The 14,752-nt window shown below is 38.8% G+C and overlaps 1 protein-coding gene across 3 annotated transcripts in view; it reads right to left on the bottom strand.

Annotated features, from left to right (window-relative positions):
• septin8a (septin 8a) overlaps positions 1-14,752 on the bottom strand; it is a 40,760-nt gene that overhangs the window by 10,698 nt on the left and 15,310 nt on the right. For all 3 annotated transcript variants that reach the window (XM_084940667.1, XM_084940669.1, XM_084940668.1), the window contains exons 5-8: positions 10,896-11,057; positions 7,321-7,417; positions 1,213-1,381; positions 917-1,049 (exon numbers count right to left, since the gene is read on the bottom strand). In XM_084940667.1, coding sequence (XP_084796793.1) covers positions 917-1,049; positions 1,213-1,381; positions 7,321-7,417; positions 10,896-11,057 — 561 coding nt within the window. The remainder of the gene's footprint in view (positions 1-916; positions 1,050-1,212; positions 1,382-7,320; positions 7,418-10,895; positions 11,058-14,752) is intronic.

The following is a 14,752-nucleotide window of genomic DNA, read 5'->3' as shown; positions in this document are numbered from 1 at the left end:
CAAACTGAACTGAACATTGGCTTTTCCTATATTTTTTCAGTGTATATAATTTTGTCTTGCATGGTTATATTACTAAGAGCAGGTTAAATAACCATATTATGAAGTGCAGTGAAAAACAGGGCATCCCCCTGTTTAGTCATGCACTGCTTCCCTTGTGATCGACAACACACCATCATCTGCTATTGCAGCGTGCAACATCAATATGTATAACATTGGATGCACTGCAGAGCTGCTCAAAGTGTTTTTGAGGGCCCTGTATAGTTGACAAGTAGACACCGAAACAAAATAGAAACTATTAAATGCAGGTGTTAAAGACCTAAAGTGTGGCTTTTATGGTTACTGGGAGCCCTTAGCAACATTTTATGCACTCCTCAAGTACAACAAGGAAAGAATGCACTATTGTAGATTTCAATCGTAATATTATGATGGAGGCGAAAACTCGTCTCTTTTCAACACTGAGAAAGTTGGTGGTAAACTGTAGAAACTGCACAAAATTTAAAAATGCCAAGACAAACTTTCTTAGATCAGACATACAGTCAAGTTACAAACAATAATTTAAAGTGTTTGATCTGTGCATTTCTTTCTGTGTAGTCACAGCTTCCTAAACTGACACTGAGTCATAACTTTGAGCCTCACTGTAGGGAAATAGTGCGATGAGGGTCTTGGTACTTTCTCACAGTGGCGCCAGATATGAGTAATTAGGATAAACCAATACAAACAGAGTCGGTCATTCACATGTGCAGACACTTTGTCATATGTTAAAATGTGCTGAACTCAACAGGTTTTACAGATGCCATGCAAAACTGTGTGCACAATATTTCTGATCTTCTGACAAAAATGCACCTGAAGTTGATATGTGGACATGTCAGGTGCAATTACTATCAAATAAACGACAGCTCGGCTTTTCCAGACTGACCTCTCTCTCCTTGTCTTTAAGTTCTGCTTCCGTCTCTTTTACTTTGTTGACAAACATTTGCCGCATTTCTTCCTCTTTGCGCTGCAGATCCCCCAAGAACTCTTTCCTCTTAGCCTCATACGTCTCCTGAAGGCTGCAGAGCAGTAAAGCCAGGACAGAGAACAGAAACAAAGAAAGATTAGGCACAGTCTTCAAAAGATAATAGTTTCCTTTCATTGCTGTTGACAGTTGGTTGACTGTGTGAGCCTTTCGATAAACGCATTGTCTGTGTTGCACTGGGTGTGTCCACCATCTACCTGAATGGCTCGCTGTCAGGATCCGTATCTTTGAAACCCATCTCCTCGAGCTTGCAGCGCCGGTACAGCTCATAATGGCGGGCATGTGTCTGCTCCCTCAGATCCTCCATGTTGACTCTGATCAGCATCTCTCTGAGCTTTACAAAGTCGCAGTGGCTCTCGTTCTCAACTAAAAGGACAAATACAGAACGCCATTAGTACAGCAGCAGAGACTCAGGAGGCCCTTTTAGTTATTCCCTCCACATTAGACTCCTCTGGTGTCCAAATAATGTTGTTTTCAGTCCTTGCTTCACGCCTTCATTCAGTGCCTGGCCATCATTTTCAAATGACTTTAACATGCCATCTGTCGCTCCCTCAGCCTCTCTTCCTCTTAAAAGCAGGAATGTGAAGCCTCCACAGGAAACAGATAATTCGGCATGTACATATACGCCATCCTGAGTGATTAAATTAAACCAAAGCAATTTTTTTTTCCAGCAGACTTCATATTCTGCACTTTTCATGCTCACTTGTTCAACTGGAGAGAATTTTCACTTTAGTTTCACATGAGTGAGTCTCACACTTAAATGCCTTCATGGTGACGAAAGGGCAGGAAGTGTTTCCTGCCTCACAGACTGACAGCAGAGGAGGGGAGAGGGGATGATGGGTGCCCTGGGCATCCACTCTGTTGAAGCCTTCAGTCACAGGTCACCTCACCCCATCAAAACAATAAGGACTGTTCTGATAATAAAATGTGTTTCATTTTGAGGCCAAAGCTAAGATCTGTAATGGCAGGAAAACCTAAGATGACTGAACCATTTTGTACAGTAAAACAATCTCAAAGTTAAGATAAAACAATTGAGTCATAAAGAGCTAATACAGGCACTTTGAGGGACTGTAGATCAGGAAGTACTATAAACCAGCTATATAAATGCAGTCCATTTGTCATTATTTACTGAAGTTCTGACGCGAGTTTTGTATTTTAGCTAATACTGACAGTTTCCCACCATAAAACGATGATCTTCCATTCAACTATAGCTAGCGAGAATCCCAATGCTTGCTACAGATCTGCTGTTGCTGAGAGAAATCTTATTAAAATAAAATAAAAACAAAAAGGGTTTAACTTGTGTGCAACATCATTTGTTCAGATCAAACATGCAAGGCAAGACTTCAGTACATTAAATAAAAACTTTTAATACCTTCTGAGTTCATTCGATCTCTTTTTGTCTATATTGGAAATTAACTTGAAAAACCATCTTCAGTAAGCTTTTTTTGTTTTGCTTTTAAATAACAGGAGACGATTTGGAGAACAATGAATGGAGTATTAGTAGACCCCCAAGGATATCTTCATAGACTGTTTGACTAAACTAAAAAAAATAAAAGCATAACTCATTAAAAAATTTGTTGAAAGTCAAGTTCATCAACCTACTGGCAAAACTCAGCAACCCCTTAAGATTACTTTGGTTGCTTCAGACCCGGTTTGTGAAGAAAGGTCACCATGGTGAGAAAATACAAAGGCATTATGTTTAAATACCACCAGAAGCTCTAAGGATGAATAAACAACAGTGGTGGCATTCAAAAAGCACAATTAGCATGGCAATTAGCTTTTCCAGGTGGACACAGATGTGAAAGTCTGCAGAGGATGACGTTAAAATATAACAATGCAACATAAATATTTAAACAAAACAACAAAGGGTAACTTAAAAAAAAAAGAAGGCATTCCTTTATTAGACTTGGACAAAACACAAAATAAACTAACAAATTCTTTTGAAACCAAAATTAATTTAAAAAAATCAGCAGTCATTCAGCTGCATGGCTCAGTCACTCATGTATTTTCTGCTCAAATTTGCTGGCTAACCGCACATCATTAGTGGAAAAAACATGGGTTAAAAAAAAGAAACTAGCCGTTTACTGGGGCTGCATCCAGGCTACAGAAAATTATTGTTCATTTGGCATCTAATAGCCTCTCTTCTGCACACTACCACCACACCCCCGTGAGGACTGAATGAAGGCCAACTCTCCAGCTGCCTGCAGCACTGAGCCCTCAAGATACAGAAGCACATGGCTCTGCTGGTACACAGACACATGCACAGAAATACAGAAGCAAGCAAGAGAGATGTGGCTCCAAATAAAGTTATCAAAAGTAAACATTCATGCAATTGAAAATCTAGAATGATCGTTTTGTACTGGGTTGATTAACTGCTCCGTGAGTCTTTGGAAAGGCTTCCAGATGTTTGGAGTTTCAAAGATAAATATTACAGATTAGGGAAAGCCTTGCCTCATCATATACATCCTTCAGTCTCTGCTGAATCCTTGAATTCCTTACTGCTTTCCAAATATTTATTCCCTGCGCCAAGGAGGTAGGTAGGATTTTGATAGTGTTTGCATGTCATTCTATCTGTAAACACCATAGCTCAAACTGTTTTGAAACAATTCTGATAAAACTTAGAGGTGTAGAGTGGGGTCATGTTAACAATCCATTAAAATCTGGCTTACATCCACCAAGGTCTTCAAGGTCAACTCACTGAATTATTGTGCAAATATTGACAAAAAGCCTTATAGCCAAGTGTGGGCTATATAGAGTTGTTGAAATTGACAACAGGTTTTCACACTGACAAGAAAATATTGGCATGGAACATTAACCCTAACCCTTTAATTTTATTACAGTACAGTAATGGGTTATAACCATTTAAATACAAAACAATTTGGGCACATGTACAATGATCTGGGTCATTTATGCTTTCTTCAAGAATTTTAAGATGGACAGATGGAAATATTCACAATTTGCTAATCTCTCACTGTCCTGCTGTGAGCTTATATACATACTATGTGTATATACTATTACGATATTTAAATGGTAATAAAAGCGAGTCATGTTGTAAAGTACATGCCGTACTTCATGCAGGGATGTGGGAACCAGCGGTGCTGTCTTTTACAGTATAAAGACGTGATCTCACCTCATATTACTTCAGTGCATGATCATTTCCTCTGGGGTCGTGTCTAGACTCTTCTTCTTTCTTTTTTTTTTTACTTGTTTGTATAAGAGAACATTAATAAATTGTGGTCAAATAATGCCCTTGTACAGTGAGGCTGTTTGGGTGGTGACGAGTCTTCAGGCGTGTTTGGTGAGGAGTTCTGAATTTAAAAATCCAGGGTCACTGTTTATTTCTGCTTTCTGCTGAAATATTAAAACCAACGAAATATCGATGGACGGATTACATTCTCAGAAGAAAATAAGTCTGCGAAAAACTTGATCTATGTGATTATTTAGTAGCTTTTAGTGATACTTTTACTGAGTAGATTAATGCTGAATAATACATTTTTTAAAATCAAGAACAAATGTACGTTTCTGAACTTACATAAATCCACACATTCTCAGTATTTACTGTTTATGTGATTAGGGATGTGTAATTTGATGCCAGAAAAATATTCTTAATTTTGTGTTGTTTTCTATCTGTGTGAATAGTAACACATAGAAAGCTGCAGAGAAGGTCTGCTACGTGTCACAGATGTCTGGAGTTCAGAGATAACAGCACAATAAGATCTTGGGGAAGATTAAATACACACACACACACACACACACACACACACACACACACACACACAAAGACCCCCTGAATAACTCTTTTAGTCAGCAGACAGCCCTCGTCTGTCTTTCTTCAAGCTCATGGAAATTTCTCATGACTCTTTAAGAGGTTACCATAACCCATCTATATGACATCTGGCATCTACAAACTGTTTCCACAGATTGAGAGCCTCCCTTCAGTCAGCTGCATGTTATAAAACACAGAGACCTCTGTGCTCAGATACTGTGACAAGTGTGTTGTATGAATGATGAGCAATCAGTGTGAAAGCAGGGCTGAGTCAAAATGGAAGCAGCTTTGCTGTATTATATCCCATCAATTTAGACTTTTGATGCCAGACATTGATGGACTTTACTGATGAGACATAACCATGCAGACAACAACAAGCTTCAAGAGTCTACTGCACAAGTTATAGTTGTTTCTAAATACAAAAATAAACAAATACTACATACCTGCTTGCAACTATAATACATTATTGTGTGTTGTGTAATATATAAGAACACTTGTAAAAATAAGAAAAGCAACCAGGAAAGAAATGAGCTTACAGCAGGGCTGACAAAACTTTTTTGCAGTAAGCACCAGTCTGTCGGATGGTTGACTGGACTAGAGCAGCACAGTGACCGATAAGTCCAGAGGAATCCATCCCACAGGAGACACGCAGCAGGCTTTAGAAATAACCACAGTGTCCTCTGAGGGTTGGAGAATGAGAGTGGCCAGTAGATAATGGAGACAGGAGAGGAAGAGAGGACGGGTGAGGGAGGGAGCAGTAAACGAAAAAGGAAGGAAGGAAGCGAGAGATGGAGGGAGAGTGGAAGGGAGTGAGCGAGGTTCTCTGAGAGGATGACTCCCACATGAGCAGCAATATTCTCACAGCAAATCTGTGTGTGTGTGTGTGTGTGTGTGTGTGTGTGTGTGTGTGTGTGTGTGTGTGTGTGTGTGTGTGTGTGTGTGTGTGTGTGTGTGTGATTATTAAATTAAACTGTTTACCATCATTGACAAACACAGAGGAATGAGCTGTGGGAAACAAAAACTCCCAAGAAACCCAACGTCTCCACGGGCAACGCATTCATGCCAATATCCAGGCATACATCCAGGCTCTGCACGCCTACAAACACAATGCATGAAGCTAAAGACGAGACATCATTAACGATAAACTGTCTGCGTGCGCACAGAGACACTGTCAAAACGATCTCCATACTTCATTTTAGTGTCACTCCGCATAAAGTGACACTGTCAGCTGTGGAGGGCATTCGGCATTAACGGGTAAAAATAAACAGGAAAACTATGGGATGCACTCGCCACTCTGCCACGTGCAGGAAACATCCTTCACCAAGGATACTTAACTGAGTAAAACATCCTTAACAAACAAAAAACAAATAAAAAAAACAAGAACAACAAAAAAAAGTAGTGAGTCCAGCTACTAGTTTTTGTTTTTTTTTTTAATTAAAAATGAATCATATGATTCAGAGCTTTGTCAGTCATATATTATTTTTTACTGTACATAATAATTCAGTGATTCCTGCAGGTTACTTTTCTTTCCACTGGCTTTATTGTTTTTCTCATTCTACTTTCTCAAATACAGAGTTACTGCCTGGTATGACTTTTAATATTGCAAAACATCCACATGAACACCCAAACACAGGCACAAGGACACTGAGCCACCTACTTCATCAGATATATAAAAATAAACAAAAGATAAAAATCCCACATGACCACTGTCAGCCACATTCACAGCACAGCAAAAACAAGAAAATCAAGCAAACTTATAAAACGGCGTAACAGCAACTGTACAACAGTTCAGCGTTTGTGCCAATATCCCAAACAGTCACCTGTCACACATTAGGTACGCCTATTCAAACGCTGAATAATGCAAATGCCTAATTAGCCAATTACAACTTAGTACTTTTAAGTAAAGAGACAAGGTCAAGATGACCTGCTGAAATTCAAACAAGAGCATTAGAAAGGGGAAGAAAGGTCACTTAGGCAACTTTGAATGTGGCATGGTTTTCGGTGCCAGAGTGGTTGTGCTGAGTAATTCAGAAACTACTGATGGTTCAAAAAAGAGGAAATATCTGATGACTAGCAGTGCTCTAGAAGAAAAGGACTTGCTGATGTCAGAAGTCAGAGGGGAGTGACCAGACTTCTTTGAACTGATAGCAAGGCAAAACTAATAATCATTCACTACAACCAAGGTATGCAGAAGAGCATCTCTGAACACCCTGAAACCTTGAAGCAGATGGACTACAGCAGCAGAAGAGCACACAGGGTGCCACTCCTGTCAGATATTAATTTGCACAGGCTCACCAACATTGAACAAAGGACCGGAAAAAAACATTGCCAGTTGTGACTAGTACTTTATGGAATATAACCAACCACTGAGGATATATATAATATGTGGTATATTACAAGAAAAAAAAAAAACACTTTATTTTTGTAGTAGTCCTGAAAAATTAATCAAACAAGAAATGATCCTTTAATAAACCAGCTATTTGATTGTAAAATACAAACACAACATATTGTGGTTAAATTTCTTGTCAGCATCTCTCACCTTGAACGACACCCCAGGGGTACTGTCTGGCCCTCACTGCTTTGTTCCCCACTTTGACTTCTTCCACACTCCCGACTACAGCAAATGGCAGATGGGCCTGCACAGAAAAACAAGTTAGTGTCAAAAAGCTTTTTACAAAAAAAGTTCTTACTGGTGCAATAAGCAGGGGACCAGGGTACACTGCCCTAAGGAGATTTTTTTTATTCTTCACAGAACAAGTCAATTTTCAGTAGGCTGTGGTGTAAAGGATAAGCTGTTTCACTGTGTTTGTCTGCTCTCTTATCCTTCACAACCAAACCACACCAGTGCAAAGCGTAACCATGTTTACATATGAGCTGCACCAGTGATCGGTTTCACGTTTTAAAACAAAATGGGTCTCCCAACTGCGGCTCAGATGGGAGACCTATTTTGTTGAAGTGATTAAACACACACGCTTTATTATTGCTCTCGGAGCTACTATGCTTCATTAAGACCAACAGTGAGGAGGCATCGCAGGGGAAACATGCCTGACACGCTACCTCAAAAATTAGATGGCAAGTTGAAACCAGCTGGCTGGTTACAGCTCAGAGGAACCAGCAAGCTGGCGAGTGTGGGTGCTGATGTAACCAACTATGAATAGACTGGGATACTGTACAAGGACAGTGCCTCGGAGACCCAAATGCTGTCTCGTTCACCATTTTTGTACATGCGTGGGTGTGTTTAAACATTATGATTGTACATGAGAGGCATAATGAAATCTGATCTAAAAATAGACAGATATTATCATGAAAATGCACTTGTGCCTGATGCTTCAGCAAAGGTCTGTAGCATACGTTTAATTATAATCCTACTTGTAAGATGAAACTTAAGTTGGAGTAATATCATAAAGTTTATGCACTTTTTAAATTTTTTACCTAAACCAAGGAGGTTACATTTTTGGTAGCGCTTGCATGTGTGTGCATTCAATTTTGTCATTCTGTCTGCAAACACACCAACTATAAAAGTCTTGCATGAATTCTGATCAAACTTTGTAGGACTGTAGAGTGGAGTTGTGAAGGTCAAAGTGATAATAATGCTATACAGAGCTATTTAAAATTATGTTTCTTACTGCTACTGTTTGTATTATTTTGTATAGGTAATGATATATGGTGAATCTAAATATCACGTCACTTTGGGCCTCTTCTTCAAGGTCAAGTAAGGTCAAACTTTCATAAAATGCTTTTTATCTTTTAAACTACGCTTAAAATTTACTGTCTTTGTCTGTATTGACAAGTGATACTGATACAGTGGGATGCAAAAGTTTGGGCAACCTTGTTAATAGTCATTATTTTCCTGTATAAATCGTTGGTTGTTACAATAAAAAAAAAATGTCAGTTAAATATATCATATAGGAGACACACACAGTGATATTTGAGAAGTGAAATGAAGTTTATTGGATTTACAGAAAGTGTGCAATAATTTTTTAAACAAAATCAGGCAGGTGCATAAATTTGGGCACTGTTGTCATTTTATCGATTCCAAAATCTTTAGAACTAATTATTGGAACTCAAATTGGCTTGGGAAGCTCAGTGACCCCTGACCTACATACACAGGTGAATCCAATAATGAGAAAGAGTGTTTAAGGGGGTCAATTGTAACTTTCCCTCCTCTTTTAATTTCCTCTGAAGAGTAGCAACACGGGGGTCTCAAAACAACTCTCAAATGACCTGACGACAAAGATTGTTCACCATCATGGTTTAGGGGAAGGATACAGAAAGCTGTCTCAGAGATTTAAGCTGTCTGTTTCACAGTTAGGAACATATTGAGAAAATGGACGACCACAAGCTCAGTTCAAGTTAAGGCTCGAAGTGGCAGACCAAGAAAAATCTCGGACAGACAGAAGCGACCACTGGTGAGAACAGTCAGAGTCAACCCACAGACCAGCACCAAAGACCTACAACAGCATCTTGCAGCAGATGGAGTCACTGTGCATCGCTCAACCATTCGGCGCACTTTACACAAGGAGATTCTGTATGTGAGAATGATGCAGAGGAAGCCTTTTCTCTGCCCACAGCACAAACAGAGCTGCTTGAGGTTTGCTAAAGCACATTTGGACAAGCCAGCTTCATTCTGGAATAAGGTGCTGTGGACTGATGAAACTGAAATTGAATTATTTGGGCATACCAAGGGGCGTTATGCATGGAGGAAAAAGAACACAGCATTCCAAGAAAAACACCTGCTACCTACAGTCAAATATGGTGGTGGTTCTATCATGCTGTGGGGCTGTGTGGCCAGTGCAGGGACTGGGAATCTTGTCAAAGTTGAGGGACACATGGATTCCACTCAGTATCAGCAGATTCTGGAGACCAATGTCCAGGAATCAGTGACAAAGCTGAAGCTGCGCCGGGGCTGGATCTTTCAACAAGACACCCAATGACCCGAAACACTGCTCAAAATCCACTAAGGCATTCATGCAGAGGAACAAGTACAACGTTCTGGAACGGCCATCTCAGTCCGCAGACCTGAATATTATTGAAAATCTGTGGTGTGAGTTAAAGAGAGCTGTCCATGCTCGGAAGCCATCAAACCTGAATGAACTAGAGATGTTTTGTAAAGAGGAATGGTCCAAAATACCTTCAACCACAATCCAGACTCTCATTGGAACCTACAGGAAGCGTTTAGAGGCTGTAATTTCTGCAAAAGGCGGATCTACTAAATATTGATTTCATTTCTTTTTTTGTGGTGCCCAAATTTATGCACCTGTCTGATTTTGTTTAAACAATTATTGCACACTTTCTGTAAATCCAATAAACTTCATTTCACTTCTCAAATATCACTGTGTGTGTCTCCTATATGATATATTTAACTGACATTTTTTTTATTGTAACAACCAACGATTTATACAGGAAAATAATGACTATTAACAAGGTTGCCCAAACTTTTGCATCCCACTGTATATGGGGATATATGGGGATTCCAAATATCACATAATAGTTTGCATCCAAATATCATGTAACATTTGACCTCTCACCTTATATCTTTAAAGAAAGCTTTATGAAGAGAAAGAAAATGAGCTGACTGGTTATATAGAAGTATACTTCAGTAAAATAGTATATAATACGCTGAAGTTATTCATACCCAGTTATTTATAATTCAATACATTTTACCAATTACCTACTCCTCCATTAAGTTTATATACAAAATACAATACTGTTCCCTTAAAAGTAAAAAAGGCCCAGAGAGTGAGCTCCCATGGCACAGGTTTGTGCACTCAGAGTGCCTGTTATAGTTATGCTTGCATAGGCAGACTAGTGCAGAACTTCTTTTTAGTTCTTGTTACGAACTAAAAAGAAGAATAGAAAAGTGCCAATCAGTGCAATCAGTGGGTCCAACGACATATGATCCTTGTATATAGCTACATACCCACGGTTAGCTAGTGTTTGCAAATATTATAAATATTTTACAAAGTATACAGTCAAAATGGTGAGACTGTAATTCATCTGCATTGAAACACTGACTCTTTATTTATGGTGTTTTAGTCAAAGCATATGTTACCGTCATTAAAACAAAGAATGTTTTGACTTTTTAACTGTTTTTGTGCAAAAAATATTACTTACATTCATGGAGGCATTGATCTCACTGACAGTTTCGTCATCTGTTGGGAACTGATATATCTGGACGCCGTTGCTCACCAGCTCGCTCATTATCTTTATTTTGAATTTATGAAGCTCGCTCTTGGAGATTGTGTCCGCTTTGGCAATGATGGGAATTATGTTGACCTGCGGAAATAATGACAAAAAAAAAAAAAAGTGAGATAGTTATTAAATATGTGGTGCACTGCACTGTTGTTGCTAATGTGGTGGAGTCTTCCAAAAATGATAATGCAAAGACGTTTTGTGTTACATTATGGAAGCATTTGGTTTAGCCTGGTTTAAACGTTGACATGACAAAACAAAAGGATGCACAGGAAACACCCAAATGTTTTCAGATCATGACAGATTACAGCAATTGCCATCTAACCATCATGAGCAAACACTGCTTAAAAAAAATTAAAGCTACATTAAATATACTGAGGTTTTAAACAGCTGTGTAGCGCATCTATAAGACCATGCACAGTTAACTGAATAGCAAATAAGCCCAATCAGAACCCCGACTGATAAATAAAACAAACAGTGATTATGAAAACAAACTCGGCTCCATCTACAATCAGCAGCAGATGTGAAGAAATAAACGCACAGTTTGTCTGCATTCCTCTGTACGGCTGCATTTCCCAGATCACCAACTGGGAAGATGGGCAGGACTCCCACAGATCCACACAGCAATTCCACAGCACGCCTTAGAGTATGAGTCAGAGCTTGTTAAAAATCAAATTTGAATCTCATCATACTTTGTTGGCTCGTTAATTTGCAGCGGGGTGGCCAGTATCAGGTTTTAACCCTTATTTAACAAACTAATTTAACTAATCTCGGTGTTATATTTGCTCGCTTCCCACAACTGAGTTTTCCCAGCTGACCAAAGATCATTCCCAAACAGTTAATGTTTGTTCTGAGGGACGAGGAACACCAGCTGTGACCACATTAAAGCAGTTCACAGGAAAGATAATCCCTGAAAAAACAGCCCAATATTTTTGGCACTTTGTCATTTAATGTTATACAAGGAAATATCTCTGAGTGTGCAGGTGAGACCACGCTGATACAGTCTGAGCCTTAATAATGAAAACGCTTACAGAACAATATGAAAACACCTAATATGAATGGATCCCATTATTATCGTTTGTGTTACATAATTATGTGGATAATGAGCTGCTTAACTCAGTTTTCATAATGAAGTTCCTGTAATTTCTGGGCTTTGGTGAACAAGAAATTGATGTACAACACTGCTGTGGAGTCAATTACTCACCTTTTTTAAAGGCTGGATTTATTTATAGATATAACACTGCTATGATAAATTACTTATTGCATGCCGCTCGTAATAGATTAGTTTGAATCATCATGTGTTTATTTTTTCAAGAAAAAATAAACACATGACTCTTGGGGATGCTCTGGAGTATTTCCTGATTTTTTTTTTAATCTGATTTATGGACGCTGCTGGATAAGAAGATTCTGGGAAAGTCGCAATAAATCTACAAATATAAAAATAGATGTTTAGCAAGATGTTTTCAAGCACGCCCTGGAAGCCTAAATAATACCTGATGGCAATAAAAGCAGGAACACAACAAATGTCTCACAGACTTAGATAAGGGTTTAAAAGATCTCAAACCTGCAAGCTGCCACTGACTGTGGATAACGTCACACAGCACTGATGTGAGAACAGCGTAGGCATGGTCTGGAGGACTCATGGTAAGTGGGCAGCATGACGTGTCCTGTCCCATGCACAGTCTACTCAGGCAGCAGCTTCTCTTGAACCAAACCGAGTATTTTCAGTACTACTGTGTGCTATATGTAAGGAGCGGACAATGCCCTGACCTGATTGTGCCAACACTGTTCAAAGCTCATGTGGAAAAACGGCACTACAAGAGTCAGGAAGCAGACTCCTTATTACTTTTAGAACCCCAGCATGTAATGTGTCCTTTCAGTAATGCTCCGTCAAGCCTCTCCCTCTATTTTTACTTTGGAAAACATCTCATCTGCCACAAACAGGAAAAATGGTATAACCAAAAACAGCAAAATGGAACCTAACCCAGCCATGTGACAGTGGATTACATCACAAATTAAAAAGGTATTCTTAAAGTTAAGCAGGAGGCATGAGTCCTTTCAATTGAACAACCTCAATAAACTGACTCTTTTACATTCTTTAATTTATAAAGTTAAGTAGAAATGTTTCCCATCCGTTAACAAAAAGAGTTAAAACCTTCATTTAAAACAAACGACACTCCTTTCAGACTCTTATCTCTCTTCCTGCCTTCATTTACTAAAAACCACATTTTACTTTACGGGCCTTGTGTGGGGAGGGCTGAGTCGTTAACAAGAAAAACACCATTGTCTGGGTTAGACAGAAAAAAATACACAGACTGAAGGGAAAAGCTGTTTCTGGTCTCTTTCCCTGGTTTTTCCTGTGACAACACTATCTGTCAGAGGGGACAGATCTGTTCATTTATCTTTTTCATTTCCAGATACAACTTAAGATTTACACACAATGTAATGATGCTTTCTCTGACAAGGATATGTCTCTGCATTAAATTTGATATTAAAAACACATAGCCCTGATTTATCGAGCCATGAAAAACATAACGATTTCCAGCTACTGGGATGGGTTTTTTTTTGGTTTTTTTTGTTTTTTTAAATTTCTTGGTTCTGCGTGTTTAAGAATTTGATTTTAGGCTGTAAACGCGTCTGTAATCTGTTGAAAACTAACTGGTATAAAAAACTGAATGCAAAAACATAAAATAACTTTGTTAAAGCTATTTGGTTTCTTGTCTTGGTTTATGCAAAACAAAGTAGGCACTTTCTGTGGTCACCCTCCAGATATCCAGAGCCCATAAACATAAAATAAGACAGAAATCTCATAAATGTGCAAAGGTTGAATATTGTTTGGTTTGCAGGGGTCTTAAATGTTGCCTCCAAATCTATCTAGAAAGAGAACCCTGCACACATAAAGTCCATCTGCCCTGTAAAACACAGCAGTGTCACTTCCACATTGCAGTTACTCAACATTGGCTTGTTTTCAGATACAACAGCAAACACACTGCACATTGTGGAAAAATTGCTGGGACAGAGCCACTGAGATCAGAGTGGTACTCATCGTGAACACCCGCAGTGGGTTCTGAATTGTGTAAATCATTAAGGATAAAAAATAAAGCCTACATTTCTTCCGGTTTAATCCGGAAACACTTTGTGAATGTGTACAAAAAAATGTTTAAAAAGGTGTATATATAAAATGTCTCTGATTGTTACACTGGAGAATCAAAAGAAAAAAATGTTAATCATATGGATCTACATAAAGTTTAGGCTGTGGTAGCTGCTCTGCTACAGTATATTTAGCTCAGGTAAGTTGGATGAGTCAAAGCAGAGGCCATGGCTTGGCTGTGTTCACTGTACTCATTTGGGTGGTATAAGGAGACAGTTGGCAAACATAGCGTGCCAGGTTTTGATCGTTCTGTTGGCACATCAAGACAGCACACGGGCTTGGTGGTCAGCGCCATCGTTTCACAGCAAGGAGAGTCCTAAATTTGGATTTCTGTCCTTTTCTAAAGTTCGTATAGGTTCCTTCACAGGTTAGGTTTGAACTCCTGTATCCCTAAAGGACAGTTTTAGTAAAAATACCAGAAGCACTGGTTTAATTTTGTAATAAAAAAGTACTTTGAAAAGAAAAGAATAAACCCTTGGGTTTTTAAGATAGGGTTTAATATACTGAATCAAATTTGTTCCTGAAAGCTGAGGACTGAGTTAAGAGCCGTTGCATAAATTATTTATACACTTTTTCTGATGCCATAAAACTATTAAGTGTCCCTGTAGAGCGGCATTTGGCTGAGGTA

Source organism: Perissodus microlepis, chromosome 10 (assembly GCF_051167445.1).
Source record: "Perissodus microlepis isolate ML-2025 ecotype Zambia chromosome 10, ASM5116744v1, whole genome shotgun sequence".
Taxonomy (NCBI): Eukaryota; Metazoa; Chordata; class Actinopteri; order Cichliformes; family Cichlidae; genus Perissodus; species Perissodus microlepis.
Note: the sequence above shows the minus strand (reverse complement) of the source record. Positions and strands in the feature narration are given on the sequence as shown.